We start from the raw sequence: 23,626 nt of genomic DNA, 5'->3' as shown, positions 1-23,626 counted from the left end.
GAGCTTTGGGGGAGAAATAAGGTGGTGAGCGTCGGATTATTGCTGCTGGGAGAGGGCTGAGCTCGCAATACCGAGTAAAACCCCCGATCAGCTCGTGCAAATTAGGCGAAGCGTGCACCGAAAGGGCTATTTTGGGGACCGAGGCTCGCGGAGCGGTAGCGATGGAGCGTTTCCCCGCTGGATCGGGGTCAGGCGCTCCCGGCGCGGCGCTGGGAGGCTCAGCCCGCAGCGCAGCAGTAGCGCTGCTCGGCCGCAGGGGGCACCGCGCTGCCCCGGCCCCGCAGCGCTGCGGGCTCAGCCCCGGCCCCGCGGCCCGGCACGCCGAGCCCTTCTGCTCGCGCTGACCCCGGGCTCCTGCATTAAGAGATCAGCGCCGGCTCCCGCCCGGCCCGCGTGAACGGATTTGGTGTCAAGGGCAAGGAAAGGCTGCTGCTGCCCGCAGCACCGCCGGCCCCGGGCTGCTGGAGGGGGGCCCAGGTGAGGTTCCCGCAGCGCGGCCGCCCCGCGCCGCTCCCCCGGCTCCAGCGGAGGGCTGCCCTGCGTAGCCGAGGCTCCCCTCGTTCCTAGAGCGAGGGATCTCTGTAATAGAGCGCGCGGGACTCCCAGCTTCCTTCCCATTTCAGGCGGGTTTATAACAGCCCCAATTAACGCGTCACCTGGGAAGGCACGGTTCCCACATCCACCGCCTTATGACAGCTCGGTGGAGCCGAAGAGCGGCGCTCGTTACAGGGGACCGTAGCCCCGGCTAGCAGGGCACATCGCACACAAGTTTCGGAAGGCAGCAGAGAAAGAGACACTTACTGGCTTTCAGGAACGTCGACTCTTATTTCAAACTTAATTTAATTCTTATGGAGAAAAGAGTTCCTTCAGGAGCAGCCAAAGTTTAATCAGTAACACAACAGTGATTTAAGCCCAATTCTCAGTATCTTAGTCATACAGCGCTGCTGCTGCAACTGATTAGAAACCCCATTTCATTGAAATATTGCATGGAAGCATGCAAATTCCAGTGTGGAAAGGCAACAGTCACTTCATCATTTTAGATCCCGTGTTAACGCATCACCAGCTCACACATTCAAAGCCTTCAGAGAGAAACGGAACAGTTACGGGACTAATAACCACCCACAACCCCCCATTCGGAGCCATTATTCTAAGCACAAATCAACAGATCTGGGGCAGCGCTGCTGCAAACGGGATCAGCCGTGGGGTGAAGTCAGCTCCGTGGGCAGGGCTCATGGGTAATGGCTTGTGTGGACGTTCCCCAGCGCTCTGGCAGTAGCATCCCCTCGGCCACCAATTACTCCTCTGCTTCCTTCCACCCTGAATACAGGCATGAGTTGGGAAGATGCGCTCAAAGAAGACTTTCCAAGTTACAAGAATTATGATTCACTTCAGGTCATTTTATTCTTTATATTCTCTACACGTTTAAACTTGCTCAGTAAATCGTAACAGAAGGCTTAAAGTATTTAAAAGACAAAATAAAAACCACAAACAGCACAAATCAGAGCCAGCAAACAGTTGGTCCCCCAAAGAAGAAAGCCAGCAATCGGTTCAATAAACACACTCGATTTATTTTTGTATAAAAAGGGGTTAAGTTTACAACTAAACTTTTATAAAAAGTTTAGCATGATTAAGTACATCATTACACTTTTTGCAGAAACGTCCATTTCTGCCACTATACAAGAAAACTCTAATTAAAGAGTTCACAAGGGTTCACTCATATATATATATTTATATATAAATATATACACAGCATTCAGTCCTAGGCTTGGGTCAGAAAGGCAATTTCTGACCCCGGACTCCCCTAAAGAACTGAACGCCGGGTCCTTCTGGTACTCACGCTCCACCTTTGGAAGAAAAGGCAAAGTCTGCTTTAAAATGGGCAACTCCGCGTGTGATTTTGTTTCGCTCCCCATGTTGGGAATAGTATATAAAGGAAGCCTTCCGACTAGGGAAAGGGTATTTAAAGAGTCTCTTCATAAATAACTAGGTTCAGTCCAACTTGAAGAACGGGGTGGGGGGATAAAGAGCAATCTCGATGATTTTTTTTTTTCCCCTCTTTCCTCTTCTCTATTCGTTTCTAAAGGTCCTTTCAGTTTAGTTAGCGTGGATTCCTCCCCTCCAGGTACAGCTGAGAAATTCAGCACCTCAAGACAAAAACCCAAATCCTGTCGACGTAATTCTTGTGCAAAAAAAAAAAAAAAAAAGAAAAAAAAAAAAGAAGAAAACAAGAAAAGGAAAAGAAAAACCTCCTCAGCGGAACACCTGCAAGAGATTGAAAAAGAGGCGTATTTAGGAGCAATGCTAACAGGGCACGGATCCGGACAGACTGGCGCCAGGGAGGAAGCCGCAGTTTGAACATTTAACCAAACACTCCGAGATTGGGCAAACCCTGGCGTCCAAACCCTGGCGTCCGGCTGCAGCGCACACACGCTCACGCATTCGCTCTCAAGAGCGCAAACGGAACGCGAAAAGAACGCGCACGCTCCAGGGAAAGGACGCAACGAGGATCCTCAGCCCAATCTCCGGCCGGATCTCTGCAACGCAACGCTCAGAGGCGCCAGTCTGCCTCTCGGAGGCAATGACTTGATTAAAAGCAGTCGCTTATTGAACCGATAGCGCAGACAATCCCACATCACACGAGGGGAGGAAGGAACGCTGCCAGGATTCCCCGCTTGGCAGCCGCGGGGCCGGGCAGCGCCAGGGGCGCACCGCGCTGGAACCACTCGCGGGCTGCCTCGCTCGGTCGCCTATTGCCAAAGCATCTCCGCCTCAACTTTTAGGACTGTTGTCTGCGAGCGGCGAGCAACTCAAATACGGCTTTCACCCTCCCCTCCCTCCCTCCCACCCCCTTTCTCTTTAAGTGGAAGCGCTCTCGAGTTTACAAGACCAACGAGACGGGCTGTACTCACCGTGCGATTCAGCCACAGAGCGCTTTGCTGTCACTCGCCATTAGTTCTGAGGGGAACTCGGCTGCCTGCGGGGAGAGAGCGGACAGAGCGGGCGGCGTGAGCGCGGGGAAGGGAAAGAACAGGGCAGGGCTGGGGGCCGCGTCCCGGAGCGGCGCCTACCTGTAGGGAGAGGATGCTGATGTCTGTGTTGAGCGTGGTCAGCGGGGTCCGGGAGGCGGCGTTCTGCCCCGGCCGCTGGTGGTGGAGGCTGACGATGGACGGGTGCGAGTCCAGCGCGATCTGCAGGTCCAGGATGTAGTCGATGACGTGCTGCAGGATTTCCATCTTGCTGACCTTCTTGTTCTGCGGGATGCTGGGCACCAGCTCCTTCAGCTTGGAGTAGCAGTCGTTCATGTTGTACAGCAGGCTCATGGGGTCGTCCACCGGGGTCTTGCTGCGGGAGATGCCCAGGTTGTGCTCCGAAAGGCCGTTCTTCCGCACGGACCGCACGGGGCTGAAAGCTTTCATGCTGAAAGGCGGGCGCGGGGAGAGCGCACGGAGCCTGCGGAGCGCGCTGCCTGCCGTTCCCCTCTCGGCGCCGCCGGAGCTCGCACTGAGGCGCGGGGCTGCGCGGGCCCTTTATAACCGCCGCCGCCGCGCCCGGCCCGTGCGCGCCGCCATTGGCCGCCGCCCGCCCGTCCGTCAGCCGCGGGGCGCGCTCACTGGCGCGGAGGGGGCGCGCGGGCTTCCGCGTGCCGGGCCAATGGCGGCGGGGGGCGGGGCCGCGCCGCTCAGCTGAGGGAGTAAATAGTGCGCGGCGGGGAACGGGCGCGAGGGCGGCGCGGGGCCCGGCGGCGTCGCGCGGTGTCGGAGCGGCTCCGCGGAAGGCGGGCGGCGGCGCTACCAATAAAGGCAGAGCCGCGCACATCTCCGCGGGCCGCTGTCGTCAGCGCGGCGTTCAACTTTAGGCCCGCCGTGGTGTTCTGCGCTCATCCCGTCCGCGCCGTCCCCTCTCACGCGGTACCGCGGAGGGGTTCGGCTCAGCGGAGCGCCCGCGCGCAGGTGTAGCACGGGGAGCCCGCGCACCACACACGGGAACGGTTCCGCGACGCTCGGCTCTGCTGTCCGCAGCGGCGCGCCGCGGTCCCGGCCGGGGTCGGGCGGGGGGGAGGCGGCTCTGCGGGGCGATCGGCGGCCAGGTGCCGTTGGAGAGCGTTCGCGAGTCAGGTAACGGCTCGGAGGTGGCGAGCCCTGGCGGCCGCTGCCGCCCCGTGACGCCGCGCGGCGCCGGGCTGAGGGTGCCGGCCGTGCCGCTGCGGGCCGGGCTGCGTCGGGCAGCGCTGTGGGCAGCAGCCCCCGCCCCGTGCGCTACCGCAGCGCGCGCTCCGACCGCCGCCCGTCCCGGGCGGCGCAGCGGCTCCGCGTCCCACGGCCGCGGCTCCCCGCGGCGCTTCGCTCCCTCCTCCGCTCCGTTTCGTCCCCGCGCCGCTCCCCGGGGCCGTCCCCTCAGCGCCCCGGGCGGCTCCGAGCCGCGGAGGCCGCCGCGCCGCGCGCATCTGGTAGGGAACTTCGCCTCCCGCCGGGGCTCCGCGCCGGGGGTGCCGCTCGGCCGTCCCGCCGCGGGGGGCCCCGGCGCCGGCGCGGGGGTGCTCGGACGGCCCCCGGGGCTCCCACCCCCCCCCGCCGCCCCCGCCCCGGGCGCCGCGCCCCGCCCCGCCCCACCGCCCCGCGCCCGGGGCCGGCCCGGACTGCGCGGCGCCAGCCCCGTGACATCAGCCCCTCGCCGCCGCCCCCCCCGCCCGCGCCGCCCGGGCCCGGCGGCGCCGCTCAGGCGGCTGCCATGGCGACCGGGGCTGCGCCCGCGGCGGCGGCAGGCGGCGGCCCGGCCCCGCTTCCCCCTCCCGGGCGCACCTGCAGCGGGGGCCGCCGGACGCCCCGCCATGCCGGGAGGGAGAGGGGGCTGAGAGGGGGCGGGGGGTCCCGAGGAAAAAAGAGGGAAAAAGATTAAAACGGGGAAAAAGCGCGCGCGGACCGCCTGACGGGAACGCGGGGAGCGGGGCTCCGCCGTCACCCCCCGCTGCCGGCTCCTGCGCGCCGTGCCCGCAGCGGAGCGCGCGTCTCTAAAGCCTCCAGTCAGAATGTCAGTGGTTTAACAGCCTCGTGTGTGAGCCGGCAAACTTGACTTAAAAAAAAAAAAAAAAAAAGAAAAAGGAAAAGAAGAAGAAAAGAAACCAATCGGTGATCATCGGCCCGTTCCCGGAGCGCTGTGTCCCCGTGCGGTGCGGGCCGCGCTCCGTGCGCGCATCGCTTCCCGCATTCAGCCCGGGGGCGGAGATGGAGCACTTCGGTGGGCTTTTATTGCTTCGTCGCTGGTTTTTTTTTTTTTTTTCCCCTTCAGAGCGGGAAAAAAATATATATATTTAGTTACAACTTCTGCGAAACGCACCGGTCTGTAACAGCGTTTTGTGCTTTCACAAAGGATTTTCCTGTTACTTTTGTTCCGGTCACAAAATTAAAAGAGAAAAGAGAAAAAAAAAAAAGGCGAAAGAGAACAAAAAAAAAAAAAAAAAAAAAAAAAAAAACTTGGGGGAGAGATAAGGTCTGGAAAACAATCTGGAATTGCCAGGCTGTTGGTGGGAGCTCTGCGGGGCTGGCGTCAGGAAGTCTGCGCCGCCTCTCTGACTGTTGATCCAGCTTTGTGCAGCTGCACTCAGCACAATTAGCTTGTAGAAACAATCCTGCTGTAGGCAGCCTCTTCCCTTCAAAGTGCTTTTCTATACTGATCCCCTCACATCGCGACGCTGGAAATCAAGTCACAAGCCGACCACTGTTTGGCCAACATCATCTGTGGGAATTCATTAACCTCCATCCCAGAGATGCAACAAGAGATTGTTTGTCCAGAACTAAACTTACAGCTTAATATGATGTAGCCCATACAGGAAAAAACCTGTGTCCCCATTTTTTTTTTTTTTAATTTTTTTTTTTTTTTGGTGCATAACAAGAAACACATTGTGCAGCTCTTTTCTCCTCTTTTTTTTTTCCTTCGGGGGGTGGGGAGCGGAGCGGGGACCAGGCGTGAGTCGGCTCCTGCTAAAACTTTGCCGTCGAGCTGCTTTTGGGTTCGTCGGGCTGCAGTTTCCATAGAAGCAACTTATCCCCGCGATCATCTTGTTGGGTGCACTTTGCAAGCTCATTTCCCGTCTGAGTTTGCTCCGCCGCTCTCAGATGCTGCAGCTGACACATTTCCTCCCCGTGCACTTTGCACCCACCTCATCCTTGCCCAGATGCTCGGGGCTGATTGTGCCTAAAGGGGGTTTCATTGCGCTCCGCAGCTGCCTCGGGGGAAGGGAGCATTATATATTTATTTTGAGTTCTGCTTTTCCCCTTCTCCAGCAGGCCTTCCTCACTGCCCCGGCCCGGCCCTGGCACAACGAAGCGGCCCCCAGCCCCCGCCTCGTGCCCGTCGTGTACGAGCTCTGCCGGTGACATCGGGGCCCTGTCCGCGTGGGCGGCCCTGGGGAGCAGCAGTGGGGACCTCGCCCTGCTCCCAGGACTGCTCCTGGATGCTCTGCCATAGTGCAGAGCCCCCGGGGTCTCGCCGGCGGCATCCTGCTCCCCGTCACCGCTGCCCGGTGCTTTCAGCCACCTCGTTTGGCCACGTGGTGCACATTGCTTCCACGCTTCCATTCTGAACCTCCTGCTGCGTCCCAAGGACGGCTGCCCCCTTCATCCTCGCTTCTGAAATGCTCCTTTGCCCATGGCTACGTTCCCCTGTCCCCAGAGCCACCTCTCATGGATCCCGCATCCCTAATTCTCAGTAGTACCACTGCTTCCCCAAATCCCACTTTGCTGCAGCAGGTCTGGGCAATCCCCAGCATGTGGTCACACCTTTGCTAGGTCCCTTTTCCAAACTCCATACTCTTCTGTGCCTTCTTTGCAGATGCCATGGATCTGCCCCGGCAAGACCTTCCCCCACTATGCTTTTGAATAACGTTGCTTTTGTATGGCGATGTTTGCCTTCATCCCCACTTCTGCACATCCCTCTGCTGCTGCTGTTGTATTCCCAAGCTTGGAGGCTTGCGAGGTATTGTACCGAAACATACACGTTTTGTCATTTCTTCCTGGACATCTGTGTTTTGGGCAGCCAACGCTGGGCTACAGGATGGACGGGTGTCTGTTCTGACTGAGCTCTGACGTGCTTATTGCTTTATGGTCACGCTCCCAGCTCTGCAGGAATGCCTTTTTACTCAAACTGTATTTTCTAGCACCACCCTGTGAAGAGGAGCGGTGTTGTTTTGCAGTCACGAAGTCCAAGTTCACACACTTCAGTTCTGATGTTTCTTCTGTCATGTAGGGTTTCTGGTCTCTGCAGCGGGACCGGTGCCCCGAAGGCATTTCTGTGTGTGTTAACTGCCACCTGCAAAGGGCTGTTGCTGAGCTGATGCTACTGGAAGAATGTTGCCACGAAATCCATCTGAAGGCAACAGCTCTCTGGCATAGGAAGTGTTACTGGTGGGAGGTGTGTTAGATCTGACTATTAACTCTTGCCTATTTACCCCAAAGCAACTTGATGGTTTTTTTTAATCTCTTAAGTATGGGATAATTCCCACTAATTTCTTGTCTGTGCTTTAGCTAAGTGTCTCTAGAAATGCTTGTAGGGAACCAGTTGGGTGGCTCTGTAAGTTCTGTGATTGCGCTAAAAGTGGGGATCAAACAATTCCCTTCTTACATAGGAGATGGTCTTCAGCTACCCTGGCTCGCCCAGTGATACTTCTAAATTTGTATTTAAAGTAGTAAATGTTGCAAATTTTACACCCCTCCACAATTCCCTGCAAGATCCCCTTAGGATAGAAAGGAGAGTGGAGCTGGTGCTGAGGTTACTGACAGCACCTCACCTGCACTGAGGAGCAAACCGAGGATTAAAGATGGGCTTGTGCCTGTGTTAGTCACCTGCCCAGCTGCTCCAGCTCCCTCAGCCTCTCTGTTTGGCCTGACTTTGGTTTGCAGGCACAGAACTGTGTGAATAAGGTCACAAAATGCTCACGTTCATTTCACTGGGTAAAGGAAGGATTGGAAACTGCATCGGTGGGTGAAGATGTTAATACCTGTTCCAGGTCGGGTCTCCACCCCCAGCTGTCTTACAGCTTAAATCTTATGATGATTATGAGGATAGCTACCTTTGTATAGAATACTCTGTGCATTTGTTGTTACTCAGTAGTAATAATGTTTCATGAACATAGGGGAGGAATGAAGTCTGCGCCGCAGCTGTTGTTGGTGAATCCATTATCCTGCCTTCCTTCCCAGCACTTCACCTACGGGATGAAAAGCCTTGTACTGTTAAGTAAGCAGTGTTGATCCAGTGGTTTACTGAAGCTGTTGGTGGTTCTGTTGGGAGAGGGCCCACAGCATTCTCAGTGCTTTTTAGCTAATGCATAGAGCAAAATATTTTACAATCATTCCGCTCAGGTTTGGGTGCTGGAAACGCAACGGAACAAGATGTGTGCAGTGAATCCCAGATGCGCCCTCTGAAGTCCCACTGAACCACATGAGTTCTGGAGTTTCTTAGGCTGTAAAAACTTTGCTTCTCTACGGACCCGGAATCTGTGTTATCTAGGTTAAGCTGACTTTCTTAGCCACTGTCTGCTGCATTAACCCAACTGGGAATCACAAAATAGGTACGTGTCTAAGTCTCTGGAGAGGCCTGGTCCAGGAGGTGTGCTCAGATCATGCTTAAATGCACATTGACAGCGTGGAGCTTAGCACAAAGCACAGCAGCTGTAGCTGCTGGAAAGTTTAAGGGGGAGAGAGGGAAAAGAACTGCTTCGCTTTTAGAAATTGTTTTTCTCGTGAGAGCACTTGCCCTGGAAGTGAGAGATTCAATACTCTCCTCATTAGAGAGGTGTTACGAACTCCCTCCCGCTTGTAAAGCACCCCCAACGACCAAAGATAAGGCTGAGGTGGAGGATACCCACCCATCCTGTTGAAGCTTGCCGCTGTAAAGAAAAGGATGCAAATTTCAAAGGGCCAGAGGGATTACAAACAAGAGGGAGCCTGTCACTGTAGCTCTGGGGCAAAGGCATCTCTTGGATGGCAAGAAGCTCGAATGCCAGGCCTGGCCTGGCAGGCTCACCCATTCTTGAGGGTGAGGTTCATCTCACCTTATCTTATTTACTTAGAAGTTTGATGTCTTGTCTCTCCACAGTCAGTGAGAAGAGAGAACAAGAGACACCTGCAGAGAATGATTCATTCTGTGCCTGTTCGACACCGCTCTGGATGGAACAAGTCTCCTTGCTGGGTGTTGTCTCTCCCCATCAATTCTCAGCAGAAGCTAGACAACCAGTTCTGACCAGAAGCCTGACTTACGGGTGCCACGTGAGATGAATTGTACCACAGATGACTAATTTTTCTCATTCATCATACCTGCTTTTGGCCTATAGAAGTTGGGTATGTAACAAAGTTAGTCACTTTAGTTCTGTCTCTGTACAATGGTAATTCCCTCCCTTGGGAGTCTGGAGACTGATAGCTGAGGTGAATTGTCCTTGGATGATGTTTATCTTTGTCTGAGCCTTGTAAGCCCCTCATCAGCAAGCGTGCTCCTCCTTTGCACTTGCTGGGTGTCTGAAAACTAAATGTGGGACTGTTAAATGACATTGTGCAAACTTCTTTCGTGGATGGTCTGAGTGGTTGGAGAGACTGTGTACTATTTTGATTTGAGAGCTGCCAGTTTCATAGAAATATGCATTAAAATATAGGAAGATAGAGTCTTCAACTAGGACTTTCAAAAAAATGAAAGGCTACTTATTTAAATCAATGAAAATCAGGCACTTTGGAAAGTATCACTAAGCTTATGTTGCATTTTAGGCACTTTCACCCAGAAAAATCTGTCTCTGACTTCTAAAACTGAAGGTTGGGTGCCCTTAAAAATGCTACCTTTAATCCTACCCCTGAAGAGGCAAGTATGTAATTTTCAGTTTCAAAAAACTATAGTTTTTCATTTTTCATAACGTGGATTGATGCTGAGGTGTTAACAGGATAACCCCCAATACGTACCTCTTTGTTTCATCAGAGATCAGCAAAAGGTCACCCAACGTTTTTATCAGATTTCAACTGCATGCTTTTTTGTGCTAACTCTTAAGTTTGGTGCACGTACACCCTTTGCAAAAGGATGAGTGCTGAACAAGGCAAGCTATGTGTTTTTATGATTTAGTATGTGTCAGAGGCCATCTAAAGGTTATGTCCAGCCATTTTCAAAGTTTAGAATTGCAGAGGCAATGGTGTCCAGTGTGGCACACTGAAAGTCATATTTTCTGATGGGTGCAAATAATACAGCTGGAGACGATTCCACCACATTGTTCATGTCAGTCACTCTGTAGTCCTGAGTGCCTTCAAGTGGTACAAGACACAAGCTTGAGCAACTTTTTTCTTCTTTTATCAAAATACTGCAATTATATGTGTATGCAAGATGTTTAAATTTGGCAACAGAAAAGTAATTGGGAGTCGGCTCAAAATTAAATTACTTAAGGCCTCAAGCTATTGTTTCTAGCAGAGACAAGAGGTCTGACAACATTAAAAGGATATGCAAACTTTTGAGAGTATTTTGGGCCAGAACAGAACAGCTGATTTATGCCTAGCTGAGGATCTCTGTTATTCTTGTTTGGATCTGGGTCAGAATTTGGATTTTTTTTTAATTTCTTAATTTCCTGCAGTTTCACTGTGCTTTCTTTTCAGTCCAGTAGCGTAAGTTCTGTGCTTTTGTGCTCCTTGTTCTCTTTCACAGCCCTACAGGTCTACTGATTCTGGAGGTGAGATTGATCTCACTTGATGTAAAGCATGCACCTGGTAGATGCCTACAACTGATCCTTTCTTTCAAGTCTCTGTTTACTGACCATTGATTAAATCATTGCTTTTGCAATGGTGACTTTCACCCTAATCGTAGAATCATAGAATCACAGAATCACCGCGGTTGGAAAAGACCTCCAAGATCATCCAGTCCCACCGTCCACCTACCACTAATATTTCCCACTAAACCACCTCCCTGGGCAGCCCGCTCCAGCACCTGACCAATCTTTCAGAGAAGAAATTTTTCCTAATGTCCAACCTGAATCTCCCATGGCACAACTTCAGGCCGTTCCCTCTCATCCTATTGCTAGTTACACAGGAGGAGAGGCCAACCCTTACTTTGCCACAACCTCCTTTCAGGCAGCTGTAGAGAACTTTAAGGTCTCCTCTGAGCTTTCTCTTCTCCAGACTAAACAATCCCAGTCCCCTTACCCACTCCTCATAAGCCTCTCCAGACCCCTCACAGCTTTGTTGCCCTTCTTTGAACATGCTCCAGGGCCTCAGCGTCTTCGTTGTAGTGAGGGGCCCAAAACTGAACACAGTACTCAAGGTGTGGCCTCAGCAGAGCTGAGTATGGGACAATGATCGCTTCCCTGCTCCTGCTGTCAACACTGTTTCTTATACAAGCTAGGATGCCATTGGCTACGTGGGCACGCTGTTGGCCCATGTTCATCCAAGTGTTGACAACACTCCCAGGTCCATTTCTTCTGTTCAGTCTTGTAGTACCTTTGTCCCAAACTTGTAGCACTGCCTGGGGTTGTTGTGGCCAAAGTGCAGGACCCAGCACTTGGTCTTGTTGGACTTCATCCCACTGATCTCAGCCCAGTGATCCAGCCTGTCCAGATCCCTTTGTAGGGCCTTCCTCCCCATAGGCAGATTGCCAGTTCCTCACAACTTGGTGTTATCTGCAGACTTACTGAGGGTGCGCTCCATCCCCTCATCCAGGTCATCAAGGAAGATATTGAAGAGGACAGGCCCCAGTACCGACCCCTGAGGAACACCACTCGTGATCAGTCGCCAGCTGGATTTAACTCCATTCACCACCACTCTGTGGGCTCAGCCCTCCAGCCAGTGCTTTACTCAGCAAAGAGTGTATCTGACCAAGCCATGAGATGCCAGCTTCTCCAGGAGAATACTGTGGGAGACAGTGTCAAAGGCTTTGCTGAAGCCTCGGTAGACTGTATTGACATGCATAATATAATCACAGAATCACCAAGGTTGGAAAAGACCTCCAAGATCATCTGTTCCAACCATCCCTCTACCACCAGTATTTCCTGACTAACCCATACAGATGGACTATGCCAGAGTTGGTTCTCAGACTTTCTAGACAACTAAAAACTATGTTTTTCTTTGTTTTATGTTTTTCTGTGGGAGTTGACACATTTTAGGTAAAATACTTGAAACAGAGAGAAAATGAGCAGTGATTAACGCACTTTCACCAAGAACGTATTCTTGTTATGGTCTTGTGGAGTACTGGAGATTTACAGAGCACAATGTGTAACCTCTAGGCCAAATGCTCGTAGTTGTAAGCTTTATGCATTTCTGAGCCATAGTTCAGCCTGTTGTTGGATGTGGTAATCTTTGATTATGGGACTGCTTATTCATTTGCTGAAAAGATGTGACTTATGTAGTTGAGAGAGACTGTCTTCAGTGGAAGCCTTGCCTCAGTTATTGTAAGAAGAGGCAAGATACACCCATAAAACTGCTGAATTCTGCTGTGGAGGAATTAATTCAATCCATGTGTCTGCCACAATGTTTTTTTTGTGAGATGATAGTGATGGACAAGTCACTTCAAGCAGAATTTGGTCAGGAGACTGTTTAGCACATGGGAAGTCAGTGGGAGTTGTTCTTAAATATCTTAAGTGTAATGAAAATGCCAAGCACTATGAAGTAACAGGTCCAAGCTATCACAAGCTTGGCAGCCAGAACTGGAGTTATTAACCAGTATGTTTTCTGGTCAGCTGCTTCACAAATAACCATTGTCTTAAAGTTAACAGATTATCATTTTTTCCTTGAAAAGTGAATGCCCCTTTTGAGGGTAGGACAGAGTATATTCTAGTGAGTGGTTCATGAGTTGACAGATGCTTATTGTAATAAGTGACATCCCAATTTCCAGTCAGCTTTTTGGAGACTGCAGATGGATTTTAGCTCCTGGTCTCCAACCAGGAGCTCACAGTTGGTGCAGAGCTGGTGAGGTGACCGCCAGGAACCAAGTGAAGCCGGCAGAGAGTGAGAGAAGAAAGATAACACCGGCTTGGTTGGATGGGGCTGGAGGACCAGGGAAGGTACCAATCACAGCTGAGTGAGGCCTTGGAGCCTGAAGAAGGAGGTCTAAAGATTAAAGGGGAACAGGAGAGAAGGAAAATTCAAGATTCATATCCCTTACCATTTCTTCTTCTTCTTCTTTTTAAATTTTCATTTGAAATTAAGAACTAAAATAAGGAACAATGCTCAGAAAGTGAATGCTTCTGGAGACATTTCTTGTGTGTCTGTGCCCTTTTATAGGTACAACAACGTATGGTGCTTTTCACCCTAAATCTCCTGACTTCTGGGACACAAGCTCGAGATTGATGCCATGAGGTCTATATTAACCATCACATAAGTGGAAGTCTCTGGAAGAGACTCCAGAGCTGGTAGTTTGGGGCGTTCATCTGAAACACTGGGAATTACCAGTTGTGGTGTGAACTAGAGAAAAACAGGCTACAAAGTGTTGGTCATTGGCAGACCTTTTAAACATCAGGTCACTTCTCTGAGAATTTCCTCAGGAAATGTTCAGAATATTCTTGGGTTTCTTCTGAACCATGTCAGTAAGACATCTGAAATACTAACAAGTGCCACAAGGTGAGAAAATCATTCTTCCTGACCTGGATCCATTCAGTGCAGTTTGGGGTACAGGATCTTTCCATTACAACCAGCATCACTTTGAAGTCATATCTGATACAGAACTTCTGAATAGTTGCTGGTATTTGACTGTGTTTGCAGAAATTGTTTAGTACACGGTGACTGTGTTCTGCTTCAGTGTTTTTTTGTCTATTTTTATGTGAGCTTCTGCTCTGTTTCTGATAGCGTTTGTATAGATTCTATCAAGGAAAACAAATGTCATGGGGAAGTTTTAGGTAATTTTTTTGCTGTCGGGGTGTTTTTTGTTTTTTTTTTTCCTTCTGTAATGCAGATGTTCCTATTTTAAACCTGGTAAAGGCATTTCCATCTGAGACGGTGATACTCTGCTTTGTACACAGAGCAGAGAGAACAGAAACACACCTTTCAAATTGGCTCAGGGAGCAATGTGCAGTATACCAATTGCTCTCTTTTCCACTGCTGTGGACATTCCTCTGCAGGATAAGCAGGCTGCCCATGTGGTTGCACAGGAGTGGCTGTGCAAATGACATGAAACAGGCTGTAGATACTCCTTTGGTGGAGACCCAGTAATCTTGATGTTTTACACACGTGGGGCCTGATGAAGAGATGGTAAAACCCAGGGAGACTTTCCCCATCAGCCTCACAGCTTTGAATTCAGTTTCAGGTGCAGTTGAGGATGTATATGAAGTATACAGCTGGGATTTGGCTGGGAGAACACTTGCCTGTGAGAGTGGAGAGGGAATTTTTTTCACTGCTCTGGGGTGGTGAGTGAATTTTATCTAACACCTTCCACTTGCCTGTAGCCACGTTCATAGAGCCATAGAATGTTCTATACTGATTCTGCCCCCAGACTGTAAAGAACAAGATAATAACTTTATTTTATGTACTGGAGAGCTAAATTGTTTTCAAAGTCTTAGTTTAGCAGGCAAAGATGAATTTATTTGCCAAAGACGTTCAGAAGCAGCTTGGGAAACTCTGCCAGAGCCCAGCTTTAACCACTAACTGGTGGCTGTTGTACTTAATAGCTGTCAGGCATGCTTGCAGTGTGAGGGAGACTGGCACAAAATCCAGGATATAGGGGATTTTCCTCCAAACAACAGCAAGTGCAATCAATTCACAAATCGTATAGTTGAATAAGAAGAAAACCTGCATCTGCAGCCACTTGCATGTTGCATCCCTTACTGGCTCTGCTCCCGTACCTGGGACGAGAAACAACCTTGCTCTTGTTTCACACTCTTTATCCGTTCTATCCAGCTCTATTAACTTAGCGCACTGCTGAACATTACCTTTGCTCTGCTTGCACTGCTGGCCTTTGCCATCCTTTTCCCACCTAGATATCTTCGTGCTTTCCTGCATCCTAACCTCCATGTGTGGAACAAAGTCTGGAAAATTCTCTCCATCTGCTCTTCTTCAGATCATTCTGGCAGATGCACTTCGACCCTGATGCCTGTGGGGCACTGCTGATAATGGCCAGAGTGCAAGTTACATTGTTTTCTAGCCAGCCAATGTGAAAACACGTTCGTGTTATTTCTACTGTGGTTTTCATATCAACCCCTTTCCTGCCAGGGAGGACAAAGCCATAATGCCTTTTTAGTAATGGCCAACTGTCTTTGGAAGCTGACACAGATAAGAGCGGCTCTCAGCCCACAAGTTGTTACCTTCCTTCTCCTCGAGTCACAGCTCCACCAGTTTGCTTTTAGCCATCGTATTCATTTTGTTCTCCTTGACTTCTGCCCATCTGTGAATGCAGCTCTCTGGCCTCACCAAGGGACTATGTCAGCATCCACCCTTTCAGAATATGTTAACAGGTCTTGGCTCCAACCAGCAAAGGTCGTTTTTTTGGGGGGTGGCTTTCTTGCATACGCAGCCACGGAGCCCTTTACAGAGTGACAAAAAGACTTCCTTCCCATTTGCTATTACTCACCTAACTGTGTTTGGAAGGGGCGGGCATCCTAGCTAATCAGAGCTTCAGACAGGCAATTCCTCAAATTGTTTTAGGGTTTTTAATTAAAACTGTAGGCTTCAGCACCACATGGCAGAGAGCCAGAAGCAGTCATCTGACAATAGCCTTCACCATCTACCAACAATAAGGGAATTCCTAAGTGTACGCTCGGGAGGCTTCTGAAATGCTGTGAACGGCTGAGATTGGTGTTTGCAAAGCACCCTGCAACATTTGGCCTTGCAGGTCTGCCGATTTTTACATGATATAAACAAAACCCTATAATCTCCACCCAGCACAGAGATACTGACTTGTGTTTATACTGTCCAGATCACAGATGCTGAGCATGAATGCATGAGCAGTCCTTTTGTATGGTGTTTGACACTTTCTGTGGCTGTCTGCGCTGTTTTTTAATATACAGAATCCCCGGTTCTCCACTGCCTTGCACCCTGTCTATTCATTCTCACCCCTGTGAAGTGAGGGTAAAACACTATCAAAACAAAATGGTACCACTTTGCATGTTTTCCACTCAGTTTGTACAGGTGTAAATGACTACAGAAAGAACAGGGCAGAGCAGAACCTGACCCGCAGTCTGTCTCTCCATGCGTCAGGGGTCCTGAAGTGGGGTATGACAGAACAAACACAAGCTGTTACCTTGCCAGTTTTGCTTTTTTGTTTGCTTTTTGGTGTTGTTGTTTAAAATCAGGCAGCTTGCAGGGATGACAGATGCAAAAGTCGGGCAGTACTTGGTTCCTGTAGTCCTCACGTGACGTCTTCTCATCGAGTAACGAAAGTGTTACCCGTGGCAGAGGTAGGTGGGCATGATTACTGGTATGGGAGCATGATTGTCAATGTGAGTAAGCTCTGAGTAGTTGAGCTGTTGCAGTTAGAGAGAAAAATCCTCCTTGTTCTTTCTGTTGCTTGTTACGTTACCTTAGCTCTTATAAACTATTACAAAGGAGGCTGAACTCTCCAAGCTGGGTCCTGGAAAAGAGTGGCACTCAATTTTTAGATGTAGTCATTACTCTTTTTGTCCTTGTAGCAGCAGAAGGCTATACCCATCCTAAGTCATCTTAAATCATCTTCTGATACTGCTTAACACATCTCTGCAGGCACGCACTTGAACCTTCTTCCAAAAGAAACGGTGGCTCCTTTCTATGCTCTCTACACAAAACCCAGCTCTCTGGCTCTTGCCCTACTTTCCTCAGCAGCGCACCAGACCGTCCAAGCCCAAGTCTCTGTTTTCACCCAGAGAGAGAATTTACTTATGACACATAGATATCATTATCACTCCTTTGCTGGATGTTTCCCATAAATACAGATCCTGCCTATTCCTAGGCCCTGGACTACCCTAAACTTTCTCTTTGTTTGTCTGATTTTTTTACCTCCAGAAATCCTGTCCGGTTACAACTGTCCAAATCCTTCAGCTCACACCATTACCTGCTGTAAGTGCTGCCTTGGGGCTGACCGCCTGCTCGTAAAGGAGCGGCGTACTGCCTTAGTGGTTCCAGCAGGTAGGAAGGAGATGAATCTTTGAGAAGGGCCTTGGCTCTGCAGTGCCTTGTGTAATCGGTGGGTGAGCACTGCACTGTGCCCCAATTCTGATAAAACATGAAGATTTTGTATAGTGCTGTTTTCAAATGTTGTCTCTGGAAAGCAGGATAAGAAAGCCAGCAGACTCGGTGGCTGCAAAATAGAAGGCAATGTAGATATAATGTACTTTGTTATTAACGCAAGGAAAATGATGTTGAATTGCACCATAAATATCCTTCCAAGAAAAAAATATATCAAAGCTTTGTGTAGATAAATGCTGGCAGGATCTGAATTGAACAAATATTACATAGTTCAGAGGCTGTTGTACAATGTGGGAAGAATGGGCAGAAGTTACGGTCCAGAACAGTATTTTTTCTCATCTACAATTACAATCTCAACCTTACCACTGCATTAACATATGCACCCATTTTTAGAAATGATGTGTATTTTCGTGACTCATTTGAGTGCTCTGTAACTATTTGTATGCAAATGTGTCGCATTAAACATTCTCACAGTCACACACTTTCCCCTCCCATTGGAGTGCATACGCAGTTAGGAGTGGTGTGGGGTTCCTTCACCTCTCCTAAACATTTCATTTTGGTGTTCGCTTGCAGCTTTACTTACTGTAAGTGAAGGTAGGATTCACCTTGCAGATTAAGACACCAGTGTATAGAGGCTTATAAGTTTTAGATTTAGTTGCCAACATACAGCAGTCCAGCACTATCGGAGGTGCTCCAGTCTTGCATGTGGCCTTCAGCTGCTGCTCTGTACTGGTCAAGAAGTCCATAGGCGGTGTGCCCTCCTTACCAGCCCTGCATTAGGTGTTTTGGATACCTAATTACCTCTCAGATGACAGTGACTGTAGTCATCAGACACCTGATCAGTCCTCTCAGGGGAGTCTCAGGGAGTGTCCAACGGATGCCTCAACGTCCATGGCTGCCTTTGAGTTATTTGAACGGCTTTGTAGCCTTTCACCACTAACTCACAAATTGACACCTACAGATACACACTAACATTTCTCATATTCAAGGAGATAAATCCTGCTCTAGGTGTCACGTGTTTGTTATTTCTGGAATGGCCTGTGCTACCAGTACAGGAAAAAATGCTGTAATTGTACTAATTGATCCATTATATTGGTCTGCAGACAGAAGATAGCACACCCAAGTGTACATTCACTCCTGTGCTGTGTGATATCCCTGTGGTTTTCAGACGTTCTGCTGATTTGGAACATTTTCTCTGTTTTCTTCTTCAGAGCTTGCCTTCACTTCTAAGGAGCCCAGGCACACGTCTCTGCTGTGGTTGCAGTTAAGGTGGCTAAGTAGCTAAATGGGAGTGAACTCAAGTGTCCTTTTGTTGGCGCACCTCTGACTGTTAGCTGATCAGTTGTAGGGGGGCTAAAATTTGTGTGCTGATAGAAAATTAAGCACATTGTAAAAGATGTATGTAAACAAACTGGAAAGAAGAGAAAGTAGAAGCTAGGTACCCAATCCAGCTACGAGCTCTCCTGAACACTGCAGGATCAGGTCTTATAAAGGAAGCACTACCTCTTCCATTAATGACAGCATCATTAGCAGCGCAGATATATAGATCTCTTAAATTAATAGTGCAGCAGATTGCTCCTGCTGCACTTAAGAAGCAGTTCAATGTAACAACCACAAACTAAAATATTACCAAGTTTGTGAACTTCAAAGCAAACTTTCCTTCTTTTTAAAGAGTTTTACAGAACAGCTGAGCATATTTTCTCCTACCTCATCTTTAAAGAAATTACAAAAGAATGTATACAGCAGGCCTGAAGTTCCTGCCAGTCCTTCATCTTGCTTTTCTTGGCATATTGGTAGGGAATCTGGACACTGAAATTTACTCTTAATGAGGACCTTGTTTTACGGATGTGTTCTTGTTCTGTGCAGTAACGCTTATCTGAACTGCTTGTTCTCTTATGGAGGGCCAAAAAAGATACCTTGAAGATAAACACTGAAGTAATGAGTCAAAATGCTTATTTATTTATTTATTTATTTATTTAGTTTGGGAAGTATAGCTGGTCATTAATCCAGTTGAATTCCCTTATCGATGTACGTATTGGTTGATTTTAAGTTTACGATATATCCACAGTCTTCTGCAATCTTCATTTCAAGGATTGGTGAACTGAGAGAAAAAAGGTGTGTTTTCTTTGGCTTGTGATGGATTAAACATAGAGGCAGCAAATATTAGGTAGGTTTTGGTCAACGTAAATGAAAGCTGCAGGCAGTAGTTTAAATGGGAACAGTGATTTAGCTGAAGTGTACCTGAACAGGAACTGAAGGTGGAAAGCAAGAATGCGAAGAAGTGGCCAGGGCAGCAACTGTGCTGTGGAGCAAATGAAGAGAAGCTGAAAACACTTACCTAGAAATGAAAAAATAACCCCAACTAACTAGCAACCAGCAATAGGCAAGAGGGATTAAAGCAAGCGAGAGAAAGCCCAGATATGCAGAAATACATTATGCTTACTGCTGATTGCCAAGAATCATTAAGTGACTGTCATTGAATGCTGGACTAAAAGCAAGGGAGATGAAAAGTCAGAGCCTCTTTGATGGGAGAGAGAAACGATGTGTCTGCCCCTTGAAAGTCACAGGCAGGGTTTCTACTGGTTTTATCAGAGCAGAATCGGACCCTCTGTGAGCTAAGCTGATGAAAAATAAATGCTTTTCTTTTGCAGTCCTACATTTATACGCAATTCATACGTTGTTTTACATTCTATAAACAGAGTGTTTACACTTAAGAAAATTTTCAGGGACTGAGAACCCTGCAGTATCTTTCCTTGTTTTTTCACTCATAGCGGAGAATCTCAGCTCCTCCGTCCTGTGTGCTTCTGTGCCTCAAACCTCCAGACACTGCTAGCTGGGAAATGGTGCAGCCTCTGTGTCTGGTAGCTCGTGTCCTTTTCTCAGGGGCTAATAGGGCTGTCATTCATGTTGGAGATTTTTCTCCCAGCTCATTAGTAAAACTGGAATTAACTGAGTAACTCGCTGCCCCAAATAGCCGAGTAGATGCGGGAGGCAGGCTGGCAGTAGGCTCAATTCCAGCCAATCTGTGATTCCCTGAGCAAGGTGTCCGATTCCTTTATAAACTTCCGTGGGTCTGATTCCAACCAGAATCGTCTTTCCATTTGTTTTCATTCGATAGCAATCTGGTAGCTGTGGTTGGCCGAAGAGCAACGTGTCTCTAACTTTGTGGGGAGGGGAGAAGGGGAGTCACTGAATCAAACAGCCCATACTCTGAGTCATTGCAGGGAAAGCACTCTTAGGCACGGGAATGCCAGGGGAGCTGCAGTACGGCTTTCTGCCGGCAAGTATGGGTCTGAAGAGCCAACGTCACCTTTAGTTCCTCCTCACACTCTGGATTAGAGCAGCTGCATGCAAGAACTGCTGAGCTGCTCTGAACGAGGAATGAACACCGTGCAGATGCGGTGCCAGCGTCCCATTCCAAGCAAGCAGTCTTTTCCCTTCATCAGCATTGCCACGTGCAAACAACATCTTAGAGGGTTCATAGCTTTGTGGCAGACGGGGGATGCTCCGCTGCAATCTCAAGATAATAGGTGTAGTAACTTTGTAAATACTTCGTACGAGCTGTTCGCAGAGGACAATGTTTGTATACCGAGTTAAAAGACTTTGTAGGGTGATTGCATTGTTCTTAATAGTAGCCTATAGGAACAAGCAACCGGGGGAGGAGGGGGGGAGACGCATCACACCTAGATAATAGATAAACAATCACTTGGCAAATATTGGAGAAGCAATTGAAACACAATGCCATATATCTATGCCCCAGGCTGTATTTAAATAGCCCGAGGTGGGAATAAAGAGGTCTAAAGTGCCTTGAATAGTTAAAAAGCTCTTTCCAAGAAAGGATGCAATCAGTTGTCAGTAGGTGTTCCAAACACAAGAGAATACCCAGTTTCTATTGCATCTGTTTCTTTTGCGTCTGTCCTCTCCCAGCAAGAGCCTCTTCTCCACAAGCACTGGCAACTTCTCTGCCTTCCCACCCCCGTGCTGCTCTTCCAGTCAGCAGCCCGGCTCTGTGCTGGGTATTCGAACTGCTTGGAAATCCTCCTGCCTGCACAAGAACAGCCATAATGTCCTGCAGAGCTGGCGTGTGTGATTTCTTGAGAACAGCGGTTGCGTTTCCTCTTCGTAACTCTGTGGTGCCAATGGGCATGTGGAAAACCTTGGTAGAAACCATCCCTTTGGTGTGTGAGGTTGCCACAGCAGGGCTTACTGACAGGGACTTGAAACTTGCCTCCGCTTTACTCTCAGTTCCACATTTTTGCTGCAACAGTTGTGTCGAGGCCCAGAATCACTTCACAGGATGAGGTCTCTTGCAGTGTTTTGTCTGAATTCACAGGGACCAGAGAGGCCCCTAGGTAGGATGGTATTTGTCTTTGCTCAATATGTCTTGCTCGAACAGTTAGCATTGTGTTAAGTGGTAGAAACTTTAGTTAGCTTGAAAGCTGAAGCATAGACAAATGGAGTGGGCTGATTCTAACTGACTCAGCAGCTGTTTTTCATGGATAGGTAAAACAAAGTCTTTGTGGGCAGGGTATTCTTTTGCATAATCTGCTATAGAAGTTCCAGATGTTTTTTCTTTGCAGTGTTTCTTTGCAGATGTTATTTTTTTCTCGCATTTCTTCCTATTTCTATACAAAGAAAGATTTTTGCTGAATTGTTCTGAGCATTTTAAATCTGTTGTACATGCTCACCAAATACTCCTTTTTTGTTGTTGTTTGTCGGGGGACTGTTGTCATGCATCCCAGAACAGGTTTGGATCCATCCAGAGTCATGCTTCTGAATAACTGTAACGGTGGAGATGTGACTGTGCCTTACCACTGCCTATGTAGTAAAGAAGGAATATCCTCAGACTTGGATCTTTGCATCCTAAAGCATGTAAGGGTTAAAGATGTCAGGATTAAAACCATGCCTGTTTGGCTGTTCCCACTCGTAATGGGTACTTCTTTGTTTATTCACCTTCCAGAAGCATTTGTATCCTACTCATATTTTTTGTTGCTCCTTTTACAAACAAATAGGAAATACATCTGAAGAATCATGATAGTGCACCTTTCCACACCAAGCACAGAAAAGAATACTTTTCCCCACGAATTAAACCTGCTTATACTGCAGCATTTAGTTGAGATATGAGTGTATGTGGACGGTATGTGGTCCTACATCTCCCAAGGCATTGTCTTCCAGGCATTCCAGTGTTGTGAAATTTGTTGAAGAGATCTGCTTTACAGCTTTTAAACCACCTTTGTGATTCTATAAACCTTGCTTATGTTCCCTTTCTCAGCCACCTCCCTTCCAAATTGGAGTCCTAATCTTTGTTAGTCTTTCGTTCCTTGCTAGAGCAACCACACAATCACTTTGTTTCATTTGCCTTTCTCAGTACATCCTATATCTCTGTTATATCTGTCCTGAGATGCAGGGACCAGAACTGTGAACAGTAGTCAAAATCTGACACATTTTCTTTAAGAAGAGTCTTTATTCACTTGCCCCATAGATACCCATCACTCTGATCATGATGTGTTGTCTGTCAGCTGTACTGCTTTCCTCTAAGTTGACATGTTGGATTGCTGTTATTCTAGGGTATTGGAGGGGAATCGTGTGCCATATCTTCCTGCTTTCCAATCCAAGATGCCAAAGTCTACCGGAGCACACAGTTGACTAGTATAAAATGATACATGCAGACCAGAAGTGGAATACATATTGATCAGAAGTTGAGTACGTGCTGACAAACCACCTCAAAAAAAACACAGTAACTGTAAGTAACTGGCCAATCTCTTTTGCTGCTATGTGCCTAACCTTAGATATACGCATCTATAAAGATACCTGCTTTTGTACTTCATGAGGTATTTATTAAAATACAGTATTACTGTGAGAAAGCTTTAGTTTTCCAAGAAAGACACCTTGTGTTGTCATATCACGACAGTACCTACACATTCATTGCAGATAGCATATTAAAAAAAACCAAACCTACTCATATTCATTCTTTAACTTCACTGATATTGAACCATGGCCATTAAAGTTGAGATCCATGCATCTATGGACTGAAGGAAACATGGTTCTAAGTTGTAACAGTCTCCTTTTAGTAATTATTCATATTGATAGACCTTCCATTTTGTTGTTAAACAGTTTGTCATCCTGGAATATTCCTAAAAACATACTCTAATACAAAAAAAAATCAGAGAAATTGAAGTTCATTGTGTATGTACTACTCTGGACAGCTCTATCTGGAGAAAAATAAATACAGCAGATATAAACTAAAAGGCAAGGGGGCAAAATGATCTGAGCTGGAAAGAGAAGAGTGCAAGTTTATTTTATTTCCTTGGTTGTGTAGGAGTCTTGTTAACCAGTATGTAATGCATAGTCATGTAATAAAACATGCTAGACATTAAAAGGCAAAAACCCAGTTCACAGATGTTGTAACGTTATGAGATAATTTTAGGGAGTGAATGGGGTGAAAAGGCTGGATTTGTTAGAGAGGAAAATACCTATGGAGGCCTTTTCTGTGAGCAATACCATGACTTCATTACCATGTCAATTCT

General features: G+C 48.2%; 1 protein-coding gene and 1 long non-coding RNA gene across 9 annotated transcripts in view; one reads left to right on the top strand and one right to left on the bottom strand.

Annotated features, from left to right (window-relative positions):
- Positions 1–1,376: 1,376 nt before the first annotated feature.
- On the bottom strand, positions 1,377–3,503 carry ID2 (inhibitor of DNA binding 2, HLH protein). Its single transcript, NM_205002.2, has 3 exons — positions 3,069–3,503; positions 2,910–2,974; positions 1,377–2,262 (listed from the first exon to the last, which is right to left on the bottom strand). Exons 1-2 carry the CDS (start codon positions 3,414–3,416, stop codon positions 2,918–2,920), a joined length of 405 nt encoding a protein of 134 aa, NP_990333.1. The 5' UTR covers positions 3,417–3,503; the 3' UTR covers positions 1,377–2,262; positions 2,910–2,917.
- Positions 3,504–4,372: 869 nt separating this feature from the next.
- LOC112532097 overlaps positions 4,373–23,626 on the top strand; it is a 217,052-nt gene continuing 197,798 nt past the window's right edge. For 4 of the 8 annotated variants that reach the window (XR_005858971.2, XR_006938935.1, XR_005858972.2 and 1 more), the window contains exons 1-3: positions 4,373–9,332; positions 11,673–14,350; positions 22,667–22,842. This is a non-coding gene — a long non-coding RNA (uncharacterized LOC112532097). The remainder of the gene's footprint in view (positions 9,333–11,672; positions 14,351–22,666; positions 22,843–23,626) is intronic. The other 4 variants (XR_005858968.2, XR_005858970.2, XR_005858967.2 and 1 more) reach the window with 2 other exon arrangements.

This window comes from Gallus gallus, chromosome 3 (assembly GCF_016699485.2).
Source record: "Gallus gallus isolate bGalGal1 chromosome 3, bGalGal1.mat.broiler.GRCg7b, whole genome shotgun sequence".
NCBI classification, from domain to species: domain Eukaryota; kingdom Metazoa; phylum Chordata; class Aves; order Galliformes; family Phasianidae; genus Gallus; species Gallus gallus.
The sequence above is the reverse complement of the archived record's forward strand: the minus strand, read 5'-3'. Positions and strand labels throughout refer to the sequence as shown.

Excerpts from the sequence above, each read along its gene's own strand:
- ID2 (NM_205002.2), bottom strand. The coding sequence starts at position 3,416 with ATGAAAGCTTTCAGCCCCGTGCGGTCCGTGCGGAAGAACGGCCTTTCG. Across the intron at positions 2,975-3,068 it reads TCAGCATCCTCTCCCTACAG|GCAGCCGAGTTCCCCTCAGA; the intron begins GTAGGCGCCGCT and ends CTCTCCCCGCAG.